General features: G+C 41.6%; 1 protein-coding gene across 1 annotated transcript; it reads left to right on the top strand.

Moving 5' to 3' along the window:
* The first annotated feature begins 8,679 nt into the window (after nt 1–8,679).
* On the top strand, nt 8,680–24,251 carry F2R (coagulation factor II thrombin receptor). Its single transcript, XM_077817016.1, has 2 exons — nt 8,680–8,898; nt 21,104–24,251. The coding sequence occupies exons 1-2, from the start codon at nt 8,823–8,825 to the stop codon at nt 22,306–22,308; spliced, it is 1,281 nt and encodes a 426-aa protein (XP_077673142.1). The 5' UTR covers nt 8,680–8,822; the 3' UTR covers nt 22,309–24,251.
* Nucleotides 24,252–24,680: the final 429 nt, after the last annotated feature.

Below are 24,680 nucleotides of genomic sequence, written 5' to 3'. Positions count from 1 at the left end.
TGATCAGGAGTTCCTGAGCTTTCAAGGAAAGAGTCTAAGGATGAGGAGGAAGCTATCCAGCTTGCTCAGGGAGTAAATCCTGTAACAGACCTGGGCTGGAGTGGGGGGAAACCCTGAAAGGATCCAGAGTTGTCATTCCTGTCCGTTTCCTCCCCCCACCAAGATACTGAAATGGGTCCTCTGCTTGCTTGCCTAATGGCTTTGTTTACCTTGCATGTAAATATCCTTTTCATTGACTTTGGTCTTGTTTAATTTTCTCTGGAGACGTAGTCAACCTGGCAAAATTATCTAGGATAGGCTGGGCTTAGGCACTGCCTGCCAAACATATTTTAGGAATGTATTTCCAGCACATCTATAATTCTTTATACACTGCCAGTACATACATCGCAATAATAGTAATACCAGCATCTTACCAATTTGTATACAGCTTATATGACCAATTTAGCTACAAATACTGACAGCTGCGAGTTCAGGCAATGAGTGTGTCAGGCCTAATGAAAGGTATGGTACGATATACCCTCTACAAGTTAGCATTGATGGGCTTCCCATGTCACACAAGGATACCCATGAAGGGATTATTACTCTGGCAGAGGGAAAAATTTGGAGCAGAAGCTGCCCAAGGAAATCATGATAAATTTTCCTCAAAATCCTCAGCATGACACAGACAAAAAGAGCATTTGTGTACAAAAGTTCACAACTCCTGTACAAGACTTCCTTCTGGTCTAGTCTCTGCACCTAGAATTTTAGGTGTCTGGTTGTATGTTGTGCACCTATAACCATGCACATACAACATGCCAGTCAGTACCCTTTCTGGAGAAACAGACCCATTCATAAATATAGGTGCTGGAAAAGATACAGAGCCACCAGCTCTTCAAAATCAAGAGGAGCTTTTGATCTCAGTGCAACCATAGCAGGAAAGATTTGCAAAGATCCAAAACTTCATTGCATCAATTATTTCCTGAGGGGTCATCAGTAACCAATTATTTACAATGGCTATGCATCAGATTCATAACCTGAATAGCTGAAATGTCTTCTGTTGACATAAGATCACATGGACTTGCAACATTAGGTGTCATTCTCCTATAACATTCAACTGCCCCTTTGTGGGCAGGTAAGTACACACGACATATTGAAAGCCAGCTCAACTTTCATGCTAGACCCTTGCATGCTCACTATGGATGCAAGCATCCTTGGAAGACAAATTTCCAAAATCTCTCCATATGCATCCTTTTAGTTCATTTTAATATCTCTATCCAGGGAAAACACACAAAACCCGCAAACGTGATCAAAGGGGATTGAACTACGTGTCCATGTAATCCAGTATCCTGTCTGTGATCGTGAACAGAACCAGTTGCAGCAGTTGAAGGTACAAGAAATCATGTAGTAGGCAGTTATGGTACTCACAGAGGAAGTCTTCCACCTCCTGTTAGAAGTTGGCTTATGACTGAGGCATGAGTGACCTCTGGTTACTCCCTGGTTTTGGAAGGGATATAAAAACCAAAGTTTCTCTGTGACCATGGAAATAATGTTCTGGATTCAATACAGTTCACTTAAAGGATATGGAAAAGGGAGAGTTGTGGTTCTCCTTCTAGTTCTCCACTGGCCCACTTTGGACTCGTTATATGGCTAAGAAGCCTGCGTTACACCTGCAGAAAACACCAGACCTCTTGAGAAAGGGACTCCTTCATTCAGACTGTGAACACCTACAGTTAACAGCTTGCATAGCAGAAGAGAAGTGTAGTTCAGCATGAATTCTCCATAATTTCTTATAATTTGGTATCCGGTCAGAACTCAACCAGAATATTTTGTTTGTTGATCTAGTCAAACTTACATTTCTGGTGTGAAGGAAAACCAAAAGCTTTTTTGTGTGTGTAGTGTCCAGCACTATAGAACCTTGACCTCCAGATGCTATTGTGACACAAATGTCATCATAATCCCAAAGGTCTGGTGATCTCAGTTACATATTTCAGAGTAGCAGCCGTGTTAGTCTGTATTCGCAAAAAGAAAAGGAGTACTTGTGGCACCTTAGAGACTAACAAATTGATTTGAGCATAAGCTTTCGTGAGCTACAGCTCACTTCATCGGATGCATTACATATGGGTTTCTCCAGGAGAAATGGTTGTCTTACAACCAAACACCTTAGAAAACGTGGGTACCAGTCAGAGCAGCTCTTTACAGACAGGCACATTGGGTCTTCCACTAGAGTATTGGGTGCCAAGTTTAATGACAATGACAAACTTAGATAACCCCATGGCTGGCCTTTCTAGTTGCCTTTTCCTCCAACTGGCAAGGTTTTGGAATTACTTCCTATGGTCGTACAAGAACCACACTTCCTTTGTCAAACAGAAAAGGTTGTTTTTATAGTTCCAGAAACCTTTCTGTTCAAGGTAAGCTCCTCTTTCCACAGTTCTTGGTAACCAGTTCTCATTTTGTTCTAATCCTTGGGAGGTGGCATTCCTAGAGCTCTAAAGCTATATCTCAAGCATATGGAGTACTTATGCTAATTTTATTTTGTTCATCTCATTCTATTCGAAATGCTAAGGCCTTAGGACCTCAAGCTTGCTGCAGATAAGAGATGAAAAATTCTGCAAACTAGGCATCTGGGAAACTATTCACAAGTCCCCAGAGGCACTGATGGAGAAGTGTATTAGCCTCATTTGAGAAAGATTTGCAAAATAAATTTCCATCCCTCTTCAATGGTATCCTTTGGTAGGCAGGTGCTACTGGGTTGGTGCCCACATTACTCCTCCTTTTATAAAGCGCTTACTCTATATATGGGGGAACTTCCATTCCTGCCTATTATTCTACTATAATAATTAATCTCTGCTTATCCTTCCCCTCCCTAGTTTGAGGATTCACTGCTTGCTACTTTCCATAAGTAATGAATGAGGAGAGAAGCTGCATAATAGAATGAGAAATTTCTTTCTTGATCATTTAATTTCTGTTAGCAGCTTGTCTCTGAATTCAACCCACCCTATTAGTTGGGTAAAAAACTGAACATTTTCTGTCAAGGGATACTTAGACATAATGCCTTAAAGTTAATAGTAATATGTTATATCAAGTTGTCTTAATGCTAATGATTAGTTGCTGGAATGTTTCTATAGTTTTGGAAAAACTCTTCTGATGGGCAGAAGTTAGTCCTGGAGCCTCTGGCAACAACACTGGATCACCTTTGAATTCCACAGGTTGGGGGCATTAGTCCATGAATAATGAGTGAGAAGAAAAGCTGCTAACAGAGAAAATTATCAGGCAGGAAACTTCTCATTCCCTTCAATGTTTTTATTAAAGCTGATAAGTCCAATTTGACCTGAAACCTCTCATTATCTTTCTCATTTAAACAACAGATGAACAGTGATAACTTTCATGTGCTATACGCCATTACATGTGATTATTATTTTACTGGTATATTACTACATCTAAAGAGGGAGAGCATTCATCCAGTGGATAGTTATAAATACAGTGGGTAAAACAATTTTTAATAATACTTTTTTGAACATGACAAAGGTTTAAAAGGATGGCTGGACAATGAAGTTCTGTGGAATTAAAGATCCAGCAAATATTCATTTTTGAGAGTGAATAAAACTGTATAAAGCAGATGATATTGGGGTATCCTGACGGTCACATTGTTTGGAGTAGTTCATGACTGAGAGTGCCAACCTCAGGATAGACTGTCAAAAAGCGGGGCAGACATCCCAGACTGGTACTTTGCTCTATAATTAGATTTTACCAACCCAGTAACAAATGTGAACTCTTGAAGTGCAATAAAAGTCTTACCGTGGAGTCACAGACAGTCCCCTGGGGCACTCCAGCCTATTTTGTCATCCAGGCAAGCTGGTCTTAGTGATAAATGGTCACTTACACCAAAGATCACAAAATATTCAGGTTATTCCCAGTCCCAAGAGACCAGGCACTTATCCAAGATCAATTTGTATCTTAGATCTCACACCAAAGACAATGCTTGTAGTCTATCCTATAGTAAACTAACTAAGTATTTATAAACTAGGGGAAACGAGAGTTATTTACAGGTTAAAGCAGGCGACATATATACACAAATGAGTTACAGCCTATGGTTCCAAAAGATGACAGAGATGTAGTAATCCATCAACACTGAATGTCTTTTAGGGCTAACCTAGGTTGATCCTGGGCATCTCTGCTTTTATTTCCTAGCTCCAACCCTGTGACAGTCCAAAAAGCAAAGAGAGGAAGAATATTCATGTTGGGTATCTTTACTTCCTTCTTCCACAGTTCAAACTGATGGGATGAGCTTTCTTGCATGTAGCACCTTTATGGGTGTAAGAGAGGGTGGGAGAGAGTTAAGGTGCGGGCGGGCACCCCTGGAGGCAGGGGGCTGGGCTGCAGGTAGGGTGCAGGGTCTGGGAGGGAGTTAAGGTGTGGCAGGGGGTTCTGACCTGGGACAAGGGGTTTGGGGTGCGGGCTTCAGCCGGGTGGCGCTTACCTGAGGCAGCTCCCGGTCGACGGTGCAGCGGGGCTAAGGCAGGCTCCTTGCCTGCCCTGGCTCTGCACTGCTTCTGGAAGTGGCCAGCATGTCCCGCCCTGAGGCGGAGGGGTGGCCAGGAGGCGCAGGCGCCACCCCCGCAGTTCCCATTGGCCAAGGTTCCCAGCCAATGGGAGCTGTGGAGCTGGCGCTGGGGGTAGGGGCAGCATGCAGAGCTTCCCTGATCGCCCCTCCGCCCGGGAGCTGCGGGGCTGGAGGGGGGCATGGAGACTTTCCACAGGCCAGATTACATTAAGCAGTGGGCCGGAGGTTCTTCACCCCCAACATACACTGTTATTACATATGATTAAAAATCGAATGGATACATTTCAGTACTATAAAGTACACCATCATCACTTCTCGTTTTTCTTGTTTGTGTGTAAATGCCAGCTTTGACCTACCCAGTCTCTACAAACAAATTTCACAATATTTACTGTACACTTTATCTTTCATAAAATTTAAATGCTTTGTTCTGACTTCCTGTTAACTTATTCACACCTACAAGTTAGAACATTTGTAATGCTGACTTAATTCATAGTGTTTATGCTCAGGAGAAACTGCATGATGGAGACTAAGAGTGAAATCCTGGACTCACTGAAGTCAATGGCAAAATTCCCATTGATTTAAATGGGGTCATGATTTTACCTAAAGACTATTCTACATAAATGTCTAAATCTAATTTAAAATGACTATGAGATTGCTATGAAAATGGCCAGTTTCCCAAAGCTAAAAATAATTATAAAAATTGACTGAGAGCAAAACTTTTAAACAGAAGTGTGGGGGGGAAGTGGAAGTTGTTTAGGAACACTTGATATTCAAAAGGCCATAATTCTTCAGTCACAAGAGTGTTCCTATGGCTATTTAAAAATAGATTAAAAATAATCTTGGCTAAAAGGGAAAGTGAAAACAGCAATTATATATAAGTGGGGAAAGGGGAGGTTGATGGGATTGACTATAATGTAGAAATTTACAAGTGTGGACAACTGAAAAGGGAAGCTAAAGATACTGATAAAATATCTATGGTCAGTCAGGTTAGGGAATTTCTTAATACATTGGGAACAAAAAGAAATCCCAACACTGGGATAAGTCAGTTACTAAACGGAGATGGTAAAATTGTCAGTGCAGAAGTCTTCAATATCTGTTCTGCATTTGGAAAAGCTGGATGATATATCAGTCTCATGACAATGAAATACTTTTTATTAAAGCAATAATTAAGGACATTAAATAGCACTACAGTAACACGCTTTTAAAACAGCAATCTGAATAACTTGCACCAAGGAGTTCTAGAGGAGTTGATTAAAGATTTCTCTGGACAGTTAATGTTTAATAAATTTTGGAAAACTGAGGAACTTCCAGCGCACTGACGAGCCAATGTTTTAAAGGGAAAACAGGTTGACCTGGAAAATATATACACTGGTTAGCCTGCCATTGGTCCCAAGCAAAATAATGGAATGGCTGATATCAGACTCTATCAAAGAATTAGAGGACAGTATATAGTTAACATGAGTCAACGTAGTTTTATAGAAAATCGCTCTTGTCAAACTAGATATTCTTCAGGACTACAAATCTGGTTCATAAAGGTAACTATGTACTTAGTTTTCTGTAAGGTATTTGGTTTAATGCCACATTACATTATCACTTACATAGCATTATACAAAATCAGTATGATTCATTCAAGGGTTTAAAAACAGGCTGATAAATTCCAAAATATAAGTAATGGAAAATAATCAATGAAGGCTCTTTCCAGTGAAGTCCTTTAAGGCCATTCAATATTTTTATCTACAACCTGGAATAAAATTTTAAAATATTGCCACACTGGTTGGTGGCATGGTAAGTAATGATGTGGATCGTTTTATAATGTTGATGCATCAAACATTCATTTTAAGACGGTGAAATGCAAAGTTATGCATCTAGTTACAAAGAAGGTAGGACACGCTTATCAAATGGGGGGTTGCCCCCATAAGTAGTGACTCTGCAAAGGACTTGGAAGTAATAGGTCTTTTTGCTACACTGCAATTGGTTAACACAATCTTTGGATGTATAAAACAGAGTATCAAGTAGGAGGAGGGAAATATTCCCTCAGTAAGGCATAAGTGATACTTCTACTCGAGAACTGTGTTTATTTTTAATGTCACCCCTTCAAATAATGTTGTAAATTTCTTCCAACTTTTTTTTTTTTAAGGTTTGGAAAACTCCTAAACAGCTGTGGAGAGCTCAGTTCCTGTAGTTTATCAGAAAAGAAAATTTAAGAGGCTACCTGATCAGTCTATAAGTACCTACATTGGCAGAAATTACCTGATTTCAGGGAATTCTTTGAACTTGCAGACCAACATCATGAGATCCAGTTGTTGGAAGATAAAGTTTTTTAAAAATTCAAATGGCAAACAAGATGTAAATTTTTGTCAGGAAGGGTAATTTACCATTGGGACAAATGACCAAGGGACGTGGCTAATACATTACTTGGGAGTATTTAAGATTGGATGTCTTTCTGAAAGATGCTGTAGCTCAATCACAAGTTTTTGCATTTGATGTTGCTCATTTACGTTGCAAAGACGAATAATTTTGTCAGTTGCAGGAATTACTGGGTGAATTCTATCGTCTGTGTTATGTAGGAGATTAGAAGATTGTCAAGGCAGATCCTTCTAGCCTTAAAATCAATGACTTGTTTTCTGGGAGGATTGTGAGACTCACAGGCAGGTGGCCAGCAATAGGAGCAGATTTCAACTGGGTTAGAGGTAGAGTAATCGTAGCTGCACTGGTATGGCTTTGGGGATGCTTTTGGCACAGTTATTGCTGGTGGCTTGCCCGATTGGAAAGCTGGCTAGATCACCCACACCTCTAGATAATGTGCTTAGTTTGCATATGGCAAAGGACAGAGCTACATGTCCCCTGTAAATGGCTGACACTTGAGTCCACGTTGTCTTACTAGTTCACCTAGTGGCTGCATGTAGTTGTTGAATAGGACCAAAAAGAGAATTGAGCCTTTATGTGTGTCTTCACAAGTGAGGGATCTAGCGGCAGATGCTCAGTTTCCTATCACTATTGCTTGGGTGCATCCTTCCCTGAGGCACTTAAACCATTTTAGCATGTTACCATGGACTCCTTCTACCTCTCTCAAGGTAGACAAATGTAAACTGCTGCAGAGAGGCCCAGGAGAATGAGAATGGATGTGTGCCTTCTATTCATTGAAAGGCAGGCATCCCTGTAATACCTCAGCAGAGGCCTGGAGAAACTCTTTGTTTCAAGATTTTGTTTTCCACTATGTGCTCAAGTTTCCAACCCTGTCTCTTCATCTGATGCAGAGTGCTAGAAAGGCAAGGAGATCTGTGTTTAATGAGGAAGGGACATTTGGGGACAAGTGCATCAATGACCAAGACTCTCATATGATTCACTAGATCCTCTATTCCTTGCCCTGTGGTTAGAATCCTGCTGTCCTTTAGCATGCTTTTTTGATAGAGTCCATGGGTCTTAGACCTTCGGCCTTGATTTGACTACAGTCTAGTTGCTTGTCAGAGCTCTTATCACTGCTACAGTGACCTAAGGCTCTGCTCTAGACAGACTTGGGTTTGCTATAAACATCAAATCCGAAGCCCAGGTCCAGGGTGTGACTGGCTGAAGCGGGTTGCACCGGAGGACCTGTGCAAGAGAGGTAAGTGAGAAGGTTCAGGGTTTTAGATCTGTGGCAATAACATGAATGTTGAAATGTATGTCACTCCCATTGCCAGCCAACTACCTGAGAGCTCCTTTTGGAACGGTGTAGGCTTTGGTCTGTCACCAAAGAGCATCAGATCAGTTCGTTTTGGCTTATGGTGGGTGCTTCTGGGGCCAGAAGGGCTCAGCTCTGGCCTGGTCCCTGCCTGGCCTGGTGGGGCCAGAAAATTCCCTTCCCTGAGCGGAGCGTATATCCGGCCTCAGCTCTGTCCTTTCCCGCACTGAGGGACTCCCGGCAGCAGGGTGAGGGGACACAGGTGGCGCCGCCCTTCCTTCCCCCTCTCCCTGGGACACGGGGGTTGGCCGGCGGGGCAGTGTCGGGGGTTGGCCGGCGGGGCAGTGTCGGGGGTTCCCCAGGACGCCGGAGCAGGGGAGCCGGGCAGCCTGTTGCACGCACGTCCCGCCAGGGGGACGGAGAGGAGCGGGGCTCTGCCGTCTGCGCCTGTGACAGTGGGAGTGACCGCCGCCGCCTCCGCCGCTCTGCCTTCCCCCGCCTGCGGGGCCGCTTATAACCCCCCTCGCCGCCGCACGTCTCTTTCCTACTGCGCTCAGGGAGCCGCGGGCGGGCGGCGGCGCGGCAGCTTGCAGAGCCCCCGGCCCGGCGGGCCAGGCAGCCATGGGGAGGCAGCTGCTGCTACTCGGCGGGCTCGCCCTGCTCGGCCCCCTGCTCGCCTTCTCCGCGCCGGCGAACGGTGAGTCCCGCGCCGCGCATCCCTCACCTTCCGATCCCGGGCGGTCCAGGGCCCCGCCGCTGTGAGCGAGGCGCTGACCCCTGGTGACGGGCTGGAGGGCCTGAGCCGAGAGGGGCTCCCCCGTAGTAACCAGCGCGCGGGATTTGCTGGGGCTGCAGTGAGAGTCACTGGGCAGGATCTCCCTGAGCGCCTGCGGACGAGGGAGCTCTGCCCGCTCCTGCATCCGACACAGCTGCTCAGAACCCTGGCTTCCTTTCCTGCCTTCCCCCTTGTTTCTCCTGACATCGCTCCTAGCGGCTCCAGGACCAGCCGATTTGATAATGACTAGACTTAATCCCCGCCTCTCCCCATAGACAACAGGAGGGCTTGTTTATTTAAGGGACAATGTGGTTAAATTGTGCTTAGCTGTGTTCCCCCACCACTTTAGAGAGACAACGTGGGGGAGTTGATATCTTTTTACGGGACCCACTGCGGTTGGTGAGAGAAGCTTTGGAGCTACCCAGAGCTCTTCTTCGGGTGTGGGAAAGTTACCCACAGAAGTTGGCCCAGTGACCCCCTCCCCCCCCTTGTCTCCCTAATGTCCTGGAAAAACACAAGGCTGCAAAAACTCTGTAGACAATATCTCCTTAACATTCTGTGGCAGTTGACTGGGGAGTCAGGAGACCTGAATATTCTTCCTGCCTCTATTACTGACTACTTGTCTAACCTAAATCTTTTAATTTCCCCGAACTTCAGTTTCTCTAAGGAAAAGGAGGATAGGATTAAAATTCAAAATAATCTGGAGAACTGGTCTGAAGTAAATAGGATGAAATTCAGTAAGGACACATGCAAAGTACTCCACTTAGAAAGGAACAATCAACTTCACACATACAAAATGGGAAATGACTGCCTAGGCAGGAGTACTAGGGAAAGGGATCTGGGGGTTATAGGGGATCACAAACGAAATATGAGTCAACAATGTAACGCTGTTGGGGGGAAAAAAGCAAACTTCATTCTGGGCTGTATCAGCAGGAATGTTATAAACAAAACGTGAGAATTCTTCCACTCTAATCTGCACGGATAAGGCCTCAACTGGAAGTATTGTGTCCAGTCCTGGGCATCACATTTCAGGAAAGATGTGGACAGGGGAAAGCAGCAAAAATGATTAAAGGTCTAGTAAACATGACCCATGTGGAAAGATTGAAAAAAATCGATTTGTTTAGTCTGGAGAAGAGAAGACTGGGGAGGAAGATAACAGTATTCAAGTACATAAAAGGTTGTTATAAAGAAGAGCAGGGGTGGCCAACCTGTGGCTCCAGAGCTCCATGCAGCTCTTCAGAAGTTAATATGCGGTTTCTTGCATAGGTGCTGACTCCGGGGCTGGAGCTACAGGTGCCAACTTTCCACTGCTCAACCCCAGGCCCTGCCCCCACTCCACCCTTTACCCCAAGGCCCCCGCTCCTTCCTCCCCCCCCCCGAACCTGCTGCACCCTTGCTCCTCCCCCCTCCATCCCAGACCTTCCTGTACACTGCGAAACAGCTGATCACAGCAGGAAGGAAGGGAGAGGTGTTGATCGGCAGGGCTGCTGGCGGGCAGGAAGTGCTGGCGGGAGGGCTGCTGATGTTACTGTGGGTCTTTGGCAATGTACATTAGTAAATTCTGGATCCTTCTCAGGCTCAGGTTGGCCACCCCTGAAGAAGAGGGTGAAAAATTGCTCTCCTTAACCTCTGAAGATAGGACAAGAAGAAATGGGCTTAAATTGCAGCAAGAGAGGTTTAGGTTGAACATTAGGAAAAATTTCCTAACCATCAAGGTAGTTAAGCACTGGAACAAATTGCCTAGGGAGGCTGTGGCATTTCCATCACTGGAGTCTTTTGAGAACAGGTTAAACAAAACCCTAGCCTCAGTTTTGCCAGAAGATGGGAATGGGCAACAGGAGATGGATCACTTGATGATTACCTGTTCTGTTCATTCCCTCTGAATCACCTGGCATTGGCCATTGTCGGAAGACAGGATACTGGTCTAGATGGACCTTTGGTCTGACCCAGTATGGCCATTCTTATGTTCTATACACCTATCCGAAATGGTCTAGTTGTTACTTAGCCCTGCCTTGAGTGCAGGGGTCTGGATTAGATGACCTATTGAGGTCCTTCCAGTCCTACACTTTTATTATGATATAAAATGGGAATAACGTTGCTTAACTGCCTTGTTAAAGGGTTTTCAGATCTACAGATCTTGCAGCTTGGCCAATAAAGACAGACTAATCAGTTCCACTTACTAGTTCTCCTGCATCAGTGTTACCCTATCTGAGTTGCAAACACGATAACAGAACCTTTAAATAAAAAAAAAACCAGTTTTCATTGACAGAAAATAAATGACCATTGCTAGTAGCACATGTTTTTCCATTGATACTGTGCCTCTATGTGGATGATACTGCATCAAATTGTCAGTTGCGAATATGGCAATAGGAGTACTTAATCAATTCTTGTCATCAATGAAAATTTGATACATGGAGGTGCGTGTGTCTGTATGTTTTGTCTGTTTGAAAAGTTTTTATTACGGATTTAGATCTCATTTTACCTTGAGGTTTAAACATTTAGTTCATACAATTTAGGTTAAATTTACTGTTTTAGGATAAGATTGGGTAGAGTTTTAGTTTTTAGGATGATCTGCTTTAGCAGTTTTCTGTGTATTTCTGTCATCATTGTATGATGGTGATAGGAATAAATGCTATTTTTAAAGCATATTTTTATTGATCATATAAGTTTAACATACATCAGACATTTCAACAGTAACATAAAATCGTTTTAAAATATATTTTAAATGACATAGGTCTAAATCATTGTCAGAATCTGACAATGTCAGAGCTATTCTGTGAACAAAATTAATTAGACTTTGATTCAACTAGTGCTTCCTGAGTATGTGATAAACAGAAGCTATATGACAAGGTGTTTGCTGTATGACATTTTTAAAATTATATTTTCCTTGGAAGGTGTTTATTATATTTTATGACTATCTTTCCAGTGTAAAAAGAAAAGGAGTACTTGTGGCACCTTAGAGACTAACAAATTTATTTGAGCGTAAGCTTTCATGAGCTACAGCTCAATTCATCGGATGTACAGCTGCTACTCTGAAATCTGTTTCTAGTGTAGGATCTTTAGATTGCCACTGAGTGGTGTAAACCTAAAAGAAATTTAGTTAAAATCTATGCCAAGTAATGCCAGTATAAAAATATTGTTGAATGTTGCTTTTCACTGTACAGAAACAGTAAATGTGTGTCCCTGTAACTCACTCCAAAAAAGATATAAATTATGTAACAGTTTGACTGTTAAAGGGCATTCATGGAGTAGAATAATGTATAATTCTTATTTATTGTATCTTATAAAAAGAATTATAATGCTACATTTTACAGAATTAAAAAGGTAATTATCAAGTTACATGGAAAAACATTAGCCTTTTTGTTCCACTAAACAGAAATCATTAAATGGTTACCATTTCTCAGAAGGTTTACTGTTACAAAAGCAATCCTCTTTCTTCTGTCATACAGAACTATATTTCACCCAAACCTTTGAACTTCCTTATTTTGTTTGTGTACACTACTAAATTGCCAAAGAATTAGTTATGTACATATTGAATATGCTAATCAATGCAATAATACCGTGGGGGGCTGGAAAAAGGGCTTAGAGCCTTTCACCAAGAGGCCACAGGTATGAATGCAGCTATAGGCAATAGTGATCAAAAGTCACTCTTGAGGAGCTGATGATTGTTCAGTCACCTGTGTAAAATGAGGTAGTTATTTGCCACCGTGTTCAGGTTTCCACATCACAAAAGCGGTATTACAGCTAGCATAGATTGTGAATTCCTTAGGGTATGGTTTTTGCTTTTGTCTGTAAAGTGCCATGCACATTTATGGCACTATATAAATAGCTTACAAATTTGTTCTGAAAGTCACAAGGTGGGTGAAGTAGTATCTTTTACTGGGACAACTTCTGTTGATGTTTTGAGCTGCACAGAGCTCTTCTTCAGATTCTGGCAGTCAGGCCAAGAAATTAATCTATTGGAGTCTGAATTACCCTTCCATCTTTGGAGAAGGATCTGTTCTGAACAGGTTATAAGTATATTGGTGTGGCAAAGTGGGGAAGTTTTTACTGCTTGTGGTGCACTTGTTCTGTGGATGAACTGGATCGATTTCCAGTGCTGCAAATACAATGCTTTCATAAAAAAGGAAGTTAACTTGAAAAAAAAAATGCATAAATATACCTAAATGTAGTCAGTCCAGAGAATTGGTGGAAAGATTTCAAGAACTTAACTTTGATATAGCTGAAAAGGTAATTCTTAAATGTTTAACTGAAAACTTTTGTTCAAAGGATGATTTTAAGCAAGGCTCTTCAGCAGTAAGAAACAAGTTTAAAAATGAGAGTTTTTGCTATTTTATCAGATAAATAAGTGAAAAACTTAGAAAAATTAAATTGTTTTATACTTTTCAGATATATCCATCTGCTTCCCTCTAAAAACTTTGTCTGTTATGGAGTCTTGAAAATTCAACTTGCCAAGGGCAAGTAGGTTTTTAGTGTGTTTGATGTATATTAGTTTTTTCATAATTAACTACTACAATATAGGGTGAGCAAATAGATGGGTCTGGGGAAGTACATTTTCAAGGTGGTTTGAAAAGCATTAGTGTTAGGGGTAGAAAGGCATCTTCCTTCCCTGCTGAGTGTCAATAATGATAGTGATTTTGAGTCTTCCAACTTTTGTCTCCTTTTTATGGTTTTTACCTTTTCTTGTCTTGTTCTTCTTCTCATATGGCCGTACTCAAATAGTAGCACTTCAGACCTGGAGATGGCTTTAAAGAGAAAATCACAAAGATAACACAGTCAGAGTCAGTTTCTGTTTTGCAGACAGCTCCATGTGTAAAGATCTGCTTTGATGAGCAGGGGGTTGAACTAGATGACTTCCTGAGGTCCCTTCCAACCCTGATATTCTATGATGTGGCTTTTGTTTTTGTTTTTTGTTGCTCCCCCGAAGATGGAATAAAAAACTGAGGCTATGTCTACATTACGCAGCTTTTAGTGACACGGCAGTGTAGCTGCTGTTTGTCAGCAGGAGAAAGGTCTCCTGCCAACAAAGAAGTTCCACCCCCGCAAGAGAGCGCTTCTGCTGACAATGCTCTGTTCACACTTTTCATCAGTAACACTTTTTTGGGGGGGGGGGGGGAAGGGGGGCGTGTTTTGTTTAAGATCCATGAGCGACAGAAGTTTTTCTGACAAAGTTCTAGTGTAGATAAAGGCTGATATACTAATCAGGAGGGCCAGCAATATTTGCTAGACCCATCATATTGCACTTTATGGAATACAGTGCAATATGTGTTTTAAAAAAAATAAATACAAAGGATTTTGAGAACACTTATTTGAGCCCTGTACATCTCTTCAGCAGATCCCAATTTGAGAACCTGTGCCAAGATCACAGGCAACTAGAAATATCATACTGATACTAAGCTTTATTTACTTACAAAAGTCCTTATTAGAAGCAGAGGAATAACCGTATAAACCAGTGTTTCAGCTGCACAGCAGCTAGAGCAAGGTGGAATATTTCATCCTGCTCTTTCTCAGCTGCCAGCAAACTTTTCTAATTCCATTGTCCAAACATTTTATTATATGCTAGCAGTCCTGTCATATTAGCAAGGATAACATCACAGACAGTCATGATCATCAAGGGATTGTGACCTCTTCCAAAGAATTGGATAAGAGCTTAGAGAAAGCAGGGATAATTATTTCAGTGATATAATGCCATGACTGTAACTATTGAAAGATTTGAATTCTCCTCCAAGATTATTTGTATTATTAAGAATAGTGAAATAAAATATGATCAAATAAATATAAATCATGTAACTTTCCATTTTTCAAACTCATTGCCTAAGGCAGTGGTTCTCAAACTTTTGTATTGGTGATCCCTTTCACACAGCAAGTTTCTGAGTATAACCCCTCCCCCCTTAAATATAAAAAAAGTTTTTAATTTATCGCTATTATAAATGCTGGAGGCGAAGCAGGGTTTGGGGGTGGAGGCTGACAGCTTGCGACCCCCACGTAATAACCTTGTGGCCCCCTGAGGGGCCTCAGGTATGTGATAGGATAGGAAACTAGCGTAGCTATGGATATTTATAGTAGTTTTCAAATGGTTTCAGTACAACTACTGTATTCTTGGTAGCTTTGTTGTGATATCCCATTGTGTCTGATATCCCACTGTCTATGCAGAGTTCTTTGTTTCCTGGTGATCCTGCGAAGGCCTCATGCTTCAGATCAGGGTTCATCAGTCTTTTTTTTTATTATTATGACATGTAAGAGCTTTCATTCTCCCCTCCCCCTTTCCTTTTGCTGACACAAGCCTCAGAAATCTTCTGAATAGCTTCAATTTTCTGCAAAGGCCTCATGCTTCAGGTCAGGGTTCAGCAGAATCTTTTTTTTTTATTCTGACATCATGTAAGAGCTTTTATCCCCCCCACCCCCTTTTGCTGACACAAGCCTCAGAAATCTTCTGAATGTCCTCACTTTTCTGCTTGAGCACTACTGCTTTTAAAGGTTTCAGAGGAGCAGCCTTGTTAGTCTGTATCCGCAAAAAGAACAGGAGTACTTGTGGCACCTTAGAAACTAACCAATTTATTAGAGCATAAGCTTTTGTGGGCTACAACTCACTTCATCAGATGCATAGAATGGAACATATAGTAAGAAGATATATAGATAGATAGATATACTGTGACAAAGCTCTGTCCTTGCCTCCGTGGGTCCTGCGTTTCCTGGTGGATTTCGCTAGCCTCAGAGGCTCACTGTGACCCTCCACGTAACCCATCTCTCTCTAGAGACCAGGGTCACAGTCTACTGAGCCATTTTCATCATAAGCCAGCGAGGGAGGTGAGGAGAAGTTATCCTTCCTGCGCAGTCTCTGTTGTCTCCCAGTCTCAGTGATTAATCAGGGGGCAAAGGTGAGGGGGAGGAAACCCAGGCCCACCCTCTACTCTGGGCTCCAGCCCAGGGACCCTAATAGTATCAGCTATGGTAGCTGACCTTTTGGAAACATGACATGTACAATTCCCTGGGCTACTTCCCCCACAGCAGCCCTCACTACCTCAAGCTCCACTTCACCCTTACCTCAGGGCCTCCTTCCTTGTGCCTGATATGGTGTGTACTACTCAGTCTCTCCAACAGTGCGACTTCCTCCCACAGCTCCTGACATGCACACCCACCTGACTGACTGGGAGGCTTTTAAATAGTTTCAGCCAGCCCCTGATTGGCTTCAGGTGTCCCAATCAGTCTCCCTGGAAAGTTCTTAATTGGCCCCAGGTGTCTTAATTGACCTGGAGCAGCTGCTATTTCACTTATCCTGGTACCAAGGATTTGTTTAGCCTGGAGCTACTATATCTATCTCCCACTACTTTTCCATAGCCATCTGGCCTTGCCCCGTCACAATACATACAGATAAGTTGGAAGTTGCCATACAAACTGTGAGAGGCTAATTAGTTAACATGAGCTATTATCAGCAGGAGAAAAAAAACTTTTGTAGTGATAATCAAGATGGCCCATTTAGACAGTTGACAAGAAGGTGTGAGGATACTTACCTTAAGGAAATGGATTCAATATGTGTAATGACCAGCCACTCCCAGTCTCTATTCAAACCCAAGTTAATGGGTTATTTAAAATAAATGCAGACATGAAACTTTTTCTACCCTGAACTTCCAATTTTCCTTTTTATCTTGTACAGCACCATGCACATTGTCGGGGCTTAACAAATTATCACTGTAACCCTTTTGCTAGGTGGTGTCAGCAGCAATAAAGGCAATGTTCAATATCTCTGAGGTTTTCTCAGCATTACAAAACAGAACTGACTAAAGCTCCACCCAAGAAGTTTGGGAAAACTAAACACACCCCTTGGTGCCTCAAAGAAGCAATACTTCCCCACTCACAAGCACTGAGTCTGTGTATAACAAAATATAACTTTTATTAAAATGGAGAGGGATTTCATCACTAATTAGGAAAAATCATGCAACAATAATTCAAAAGCATTCAAACCACAAGTAAACACCCACACACAGTATCTTGGATGGTAGTATTTTGCCTCAGTTTCCCACCTTGGGGCATGAAAGTCTGACAGATGAACGTCCCTTTAACAAACCACTCCCCTTTCCCTCTGCTGCACCCAAGTCACAGCTGGTTATCCAAAGTTAGCAAAGTCCCAGAATTCAGGGGTGTATTCATACGGGTTCACCTCCCACCCCTGAAAGGGGGCGCCAAGCAATGCTTCTGCTGCTGTTGCTCCCGCTGCTTGCTGCTGCCTCTGCTGCGGTTCACTGCTGTCACGTTTATCTTTGCTGCTGCATGCTGCTGCCACCTCTACCTCTCGCCACAATGGTACGTTCTTAGGCTCTATCACTTAGCCCCATTCTCAGTGATTTCACTAGACAGTGGGGAGCCTTGCTACTGCTGCACCTTCTGCACTGTCTTTCACCAGGTGTATAGTTCAGACTCCTGGACCTGCTTATCAGTGATTTCAGCTTTGGCAATCACTGGGCAGAAACAAGAACTCTCAATTAAGTTAGATCAGCTCAAGGGAGGGTCAGTTGATCTCTAGGACACTTTAAACAGAGTCCACACCACCGAGTAGGAATACCTGTCCTCACCTCCTCTGACTTTCACTTGACTTTGGCATCACTGCCCCCCGGTTAATGAGTGAGGTTAAATTTAGAGTGACCCCCCACACACACACACACGGTAAAGCAGCATTCTGTACAGTTCTGCTACCTTTTAGTCGTACTGTTAAGATAGGAACATTTTATTACATGTGTGCTCAAGACAAAAATGTCTTCCCTATAGCAGACGTCAGTGCAGAGATTCCCTAACTGTCATTTAAATTCAGGATTGAGACACAGGTCAAAATTCTGTACTAAACACAGTAGAACACATGGAGGTGTTATTCACTGCTCTGTTGATAAGGTTGAGTTGAGTTTTGCACTTAAAGAAGGAATTAAACCTCTTTGTATGACGAATACATTGTCGTTTCCCCCAAATTAGAGTACTTTTTGAGTACAGAATTAATTTTCTGAAAATGAACGAGTAATTAGAGTTAAAATTAATTTTAAAATGGATCCTTAAAGAAAAGTGATCTGTCTGACCTTTTTTTTGTCCTGAATGATACAGCCAATGCAATCTGTTTTGTAGACTCTTAAAACTTTCCATGTAGTTAAAATTCATTTAAATCTTGTACATAAGCTACATAAATTAGCTAAGCTATTAACAATTGTATTTAATTGTAATCGTTATATAAATTGTAGGCAAGTTTAACTGTTCAGGTCAACTCTTAACTACAGACATCATGACATCAGAGGAACTAAATCAGTCATCACCCATCCTCTATTGGTAATTTCCATGTTACAGTTCTATTGGTTGCAATGAATCAGTAGTGTGAAAGAGATTGGACTCATGTTGAGACTTCTCATTGGTAGATGACTAAGCCCCAGCTGTCACTGCTTGTTAAAGGTTCTGCAGCCACATGCTAGCTTGGACATCAATGGATAAAAAACTGTCCATAGACTTCAGAGTAGCAGCCGTGTTAATCTGTATCTGCAAAAAAAAAAAAAAAAAAAGGAGTACTTGTGGCACCTTAGAGACTAACAAATATATTTGAGCACAAGCTTTCGTGTGCTACAGTTCACTTCATCTTGACTTCTCTGTGGAGTCCTTTAAAGTGCAGAGACATTAGGACTTGAGTTTGTCCTCTACCTCAGGTTCCCACTCCCATAGCACTGATCTGGCTAATTCAGCCCCCTTCACCAAACACAGCTCTTCTTTTCCTCTTCCCTCCATCAAGCTCCCACACATTGCTGCTCCCCACATTCCCACTCAGCTCACATGCAGCCATAGCTCTCCTTCCCCGGGCTCTACATGCTGCTGTTTGCTGATGTTGAGGGAGGTGAGGAGGACAGTGAGGTGGGGTTTAAGGGCCAGATTAACCAATACTCTGTGCTGCTCTGGTGATGCAAAGCAGCTGTAAATCCAGTGTAACTGGCCAGTGTGTTTGTGAAACAGGAAAGAAAAAAAATTGTTGCACTGATAACAGTGGAATTGAAGTCCCGTATCCACAGAGCAGGTGTGCAGTGCAGATACCAGAAGCGTCTTCACACTCTTTCACAATACGTCCCTCAACCCTGACCTGGAAGAATAATCTCTAGGGATGAGAAGTTTAATTCTTGTCCTGTCTATTGCAACCAGTACCCAGGGGTGTCATTTGTGACAGAAGTTAAGTACAGGACTGAAATCACCTGTGTGTTTCACATGGGCCTCGGAACAGTTGTCAGATAGTTAAAACTTACCAGCCTGTGTTGACTGGAACTGGTGAACTTAGAGCAGTTCTTTTTCAAGGCCATCCAGCCACCCTGACTAATCTTTAAAAATAACGTGAAAAGATCCTGAGATGCATCATCCCCTACTCTGATCTCAACCTTCTGTGAGTCTAAAGTGGTCAGCATGTCAGGCTGAGCAGAGTCTATTGGTCCTCTCTCCTGCACATCCTGTTTAAAAAGGAGTACTTGTGGCACCTTAGAGACTAACAAATTTATTTTGCGAATACAGACTAACACAGCTGCTACTCTGAAACCCATTTTTAAAGAGGCATGTCTGCTTGCCATGTGTTCTCCAGGGACACTTCAGCCCACTCCCCCAGTCCTGCTGGTACCCCCTGCATAGACAGCCATTATTCCTTAGCGGTGGGGCAGTAGCTGAGTCATGCAAAATTTATTAGGGCTTGTCTACATGGGAAAATTGACTGGAATAGCTATTGCAGAATAGCTCCCTGTGTGGACACTCTTAGGCCTGGTCTATACTTAAGTTAAATCAGCATAACTATGCGGCTTAAGGGTATGAAAAATTCACATCCCATGAGCACCGTAGCTATGCCAACTTAATCCCCAGTGTAGATGCGGCTAGGTCAGTGGAAGAATGCTTCAGTTGACCTGGCTACCATTGCTTAGAGAGGTGGATTACCTACAATGACAGAAAAACCCCTTCTGACACTATAGGAAACACATGCTACATTGCCTCAGCAGCACAACTGTAGTACAGTGCTATAGAGTAGACATGGCCTTATTCCAAAGAGGATTAAGCTAAATCAGAAAAAGGCCCTCTGAGCATGGGAGCTATTGCACAGTAGCAGTTTTGATCCATTTCCCCTTGTAGACAAGCCCTTAGACGTATTCAACATATAATACAAAATGGAATCAATAATTTGTTACAAATCTATCCCATTCTGCCAAAGAACCCTCTCCTGATTCCTACTTCCCTGTCAGAGTCACTGAACCATGCTGCAGAATGCCTCCATTATGTTTTAAAAGTGCCCCAGGAGCTTCCCAAATGCACAAAAAGTCTGTGTAAGCCCCATAGCCATTCCCTTATGGTAACAAATACAATTGTAAAATTATTTAAGTTGAATTTATGTCGATCTTATGATGAAAACAAGGGTAAAAGCCACTCCGTTGGGATGGGACTACGCAAGGCATGACTTTTTGTCCCATTCCAGTGACAAAGGGAGGGGAAACCTATATGGGGGTGAATGAGACTTTTGCCTTCTCTGGAAGAATATCCTGATCATTTGAAATTTTATAACTGTTTTGGTGGCAGGATCCTATTTAAACTTAATATTTCAGTGGAAAGTACTCTCTTCTGGCTATGTGCTTGTCATTACTATTGCTCCTAATGGGAGTTTTATGCATGAGTATCAAGGAAACACTAGACCCCTCTGACACAACTGTAGGAAGATTCTGGCAAAGCTAGTCAAAGGGTAACAGGATTTATTAATTGTGTTACCACGGCACCTAGAGGCCCCAAGCAAGATCAGGGCCTCATTGAGCGTGGCACATATATATACATACACACCAGCCGCACACATCTGTCCCTTGTCCTAAAGAGCTTACAATATAAACAGAGAACAGATAAAGGGAGGGGAGAGAGGAAGTATCCAAATCTTACAGTTGCGTAACTGGGGCAAAGAGAGATTAAGTGACTTGTCAAATGTCGTGTAGCTGTAGGCAATCTCTAGCAGCACCAGAAATTGAAAATGGATCTCCAGAGTCCCAGTGCAATGATGTAACCACACCACCATCCTTCCTCTTGGTAAATAGTTTTCTAGCTTGCAAATAGTATGCAAATATCTTGCCTACTAATCTTCATGTTTTTTATTTCTCAGACACCACTTCCTGGAATGGCACACACCGGTTAAGAACCTTTGCATCTTATCACAAAGATGACAGCTATGAACATATACCTTTTCAAGACATCGACAGTGATACTGAAAGTGATTTAGAAGTTGGATCAGGATTAAGCAATCTAACTAGAGCCAATCAAACTAAAGCACAAACAAGATACATCTCTCATGATGCTAAAAGATACCTGACTAGTCAATGGTTGACTCGTTTTGTTCCTTCAGTTTACACTTTAGTGGTTATGCTGAGTCTCCCTCTGAATATTACAGCAATACTTGTGTTCCTGATAAAAATGAAAATTAAAAAGCCAGCTACAGTATACATGCTGAATCTGGCCTCTGCAGATGTATTGTTTGTAAGTGTGCTTCCTTTTAAGATCGCATACCATTTTTCTGGAAACAACTGGGTGTTCGGACCTGAAATGTGTCGGCTCATCACCGCTGCCTTCTACTGTAACATGTACTGTTCGGTACTGCTGATGACTGTTATTAGCATTGATCGTTTCTTAGCCGTGGTGTATCCTATGCAGTCTCTCTCATGGCGTACATTAATGCGTGCCTCGTTGATCTGCTTTACCATATGGCTTATAGCCATAGTTGGAGTTATACCCATTCTCATCACAGAGCAAACTATGAAAATATCTGAGTTAAACATTACAACCTGCCATGATGTGCTAAAAGAATCTGAACTTAAGAGATATTACCATAATTTCTTCACCATTTTCTCTTCCATTTTCTTTTTTGTGCCATTAATAATTTCTTCTGTCTGTTATGTGTGTATTATCCGATGTCTTATCTCTTCTAATATTGTTGCAAAACAAAGTAAGAAGACACGTGCTTTACTTTTGTCTGCCGCTGTTTTCTCTATTTTTATTATTTGTTTTGGACCAACAAATGTCCTTTTATTAATTCATTACTTATCTTTTCCTTACAACCACCAGTTAGAATACATCTATTTTGCCTATCTCCTCTGTGCTTGTATCAGCAGTGTAAGCTGCTGCATTGATCCTTTGATTTATTACTACGCTTCCTCTGAGTGTCAGAGACAGGTTGGCAATCTCTTGTGCTGTAAAGAGAGTTCTGAACCTACCAGTAGTAGCAGCAGTGGTCAGTTAATGGCTAGGACCAGTAGAAGGGATACCTGCTCCAGTAATCAGAGTAACAGTGTCTACAAGAAGTTGCTAACATAATGTTTTTGGATAAATGTACATCATACATTCTTTGAAGATTTTTATACAGCTTCAGTAAAAATACCCTATTGTATCCAAGAATTGCACAATTTGGGGCAGATCTTAACTGAGACATATAGTAGGGTAGATTCATTACAGTAATACATAATTCTAGACACAGCACAGGAATCTGTGTATTTATATGTATATAGGTGAAATGGGAGGAAGCAATGTAAAGAACTTTTATAAAAGCTGTTGGATATTATTTTCAGATAAATCCAAGCAAACCCTTTTAAGATTTTGCAGTTCAGTCTATTGTAAAATTCTGTGAAATATTTCCTGTTTTAGCATTTTAAACAACCCCAAAATTGTTTCTATACTTATAACTGAAATGTATCAAATCATCTCTCCATTATATTGTGAATGAAATGAAAATGGTTTACCAGCCAAGCTGTTTTTTCAATGTCATTATTTATAGGTTTAGCTATACAATTAAGTTTTTGAATATCATTGTGCATTTTTGGGGATCTCAGAGTGTGGATACTGCATTTCTCCATGTTTTACATAGAAGTTTATGAAGTGGATTTTAACAAACAAAAGCCAGTTTTGACAATCGAGCTTGTCAGATAAAAAAAATGCACGGCAGCTAAGACTACCTTTTGTATCATAGTTCTCACATAATATCATTGAACTTGCCATTGGAAAAAAAACTCTTGTAGGGTCCCTGGTTTAGACCATGCTACCATTAGAGCAAAATTTCCCCAAAAGTCAATGTTAATATGCATCCACAAAAATTGACACTTCAAAATAAGCATTTTCACATGCTATTGCTCTGTCTGCGTGCATTACCATGCATTTGTACTCTTTTTATACCACTTGGCACCTACTGTTTTGCAACTTACAAATGCATTTTTTCCTGTATGCAATGTAAGTAGGCCACATCACTTAGAAGTTTGTCCTCTATCCCACATGAGAGCAAGTCTGAGCAGTTTTGAAATAGTTCATGTTAAGTTTGTTATAAATGTTTAGTTCCAGAGCCAGCCTCATCCTGCATGTATAGCATCATTTTACTTTAAAGTGTTACTATGTGCTTATAGCACAAAGTAACAGGACATCTGTTCTGAAAATGAACTGTATAGATAATAGGACTTAACTTGGTTTCTCTTTTCCAATACAGTGACAACAATGAGGTTCATGTAAATTTTGTAACAGCAGATTGTCAATAAACAGCATTTGCTTGCCATATTCAGAGTGAATAAAGTCCCCTGTCCATTACAAAAGAGAGAGAAAGAAATAAATTTAACTTTCAAGCAGGTACTGTGAAAATGGCAAACTCCTGCCCAAACGTAATTTATTTTACCTTTTTTCCTTTTGTGATGGAGTTAAACTTGTTTGCTGCAAATATTGAGCGCTAGTCCTCTCCTGATTGATGAGTCTTCCTGTGTTTCCATGCTTGAGGATGGGGATTGCTTCTTCATTTTACCATGTGTTAATTGGACATTTGTTTCAGTATCCTAATACTTTGTTTGATACTGGTTTATTTTTAGAAATTCAGAAGAGTCTGTGTAGTCAGTTTCAGTAGGTGAAGAAGTACACGCTGAAAGGAAAGGAAATGTATTTTGGAAATGGCTTGTCATCATAATGGGAATTCTGTTTTCTTCCTTTCAGTCTGTCTTTGGATAAAATTACATGAAACTAGACATTTCCTTAAACACCACCAATTCAACTGTATTTTATGAAGCTGCATGCTTTTCTAACTGTGTAGTTTTACAGACTTAAGTAAAATCTGTAAATATTTAGCATTTTTGTATGTTATTTTATAATTCCCTGGATTAATCAAGTAGACTAATCCATATTTTATCACTTCATGGAAATCGTAATATAATACAGGACATAACTGTTTAATTTTTTTAACACTTTGGAACTTCAGTTACTTTGAACGAATAATAAACATGTAAACTTCCTCTGATGTGTGTGATTGACTCCACAGTGCAACTAAGATTTCTATACTGGAGTCCAACCATGCATTCTTTGAGCACTTAAAACTCCTTCTGACATCTGTGAGGGTTTTGGGTGTGCAAGGAATGTGGGATTGGACCCTTTATGGGTTTCCCAAATACAAACGTTGCAGAACAATCCTTTGGCGTTTCCTCAGCCCAGATGTGTCTTTGTATAATGGATCTACCAGCAGGAGAATGAATTTGTGTGGGGGGGTGGAGGGTGAGAAAACCTGGATTTGTGCTGGAAATGGCCTAACCTGATGATCACTTTAGATAAGCTATTACCAGCAGGACAGTGGGGTGGGAGGAGGTATTGTTTCATATTCTCTGTGTATATATAAAGTCTGCTGCAGTTTCCACGGTATGCATCCGATGAAGTGAGCTGTAGCTCAC

Source organism: Eretmochelys imbricata, chromosome 5, assembly GCF_965152235.1.
Source record: "Eretmochelys imbricata isolate rEreImb1 chromosome 5, rEreImb1.hap1, whole genome shotgun sequence".
NCBI lineage: Eukaryota > Metazoa > Chordata > Testudines > Cheloniidae > Eretmochelys > Eretmochelys imbricata.
The sequence above is the reverse complement of the archived record's forward strand: the minus strand, read 5'-3'. Positions and strand labels throughout refer to the sequence as shown.

What these genes read in the sequence shown, in the direction of transcription:
- F2R (XM_077817016.1), top strand. Translation starts at nt 8,823, where the DNA reads ATGGGGAGGCAGCTGCTGCTACTCGGCGGGCTCGCCCTGCTCGGCCCC. An exon ending in CTTCTCCGCGCCGGCGAACG is followed by an intron (nt 8,899 to 21,103) that starts GTGAGTCCCGCG and finishes TTTATTTCTCAG; the next exon opens with ACACCACTTCCTGGAATGGC.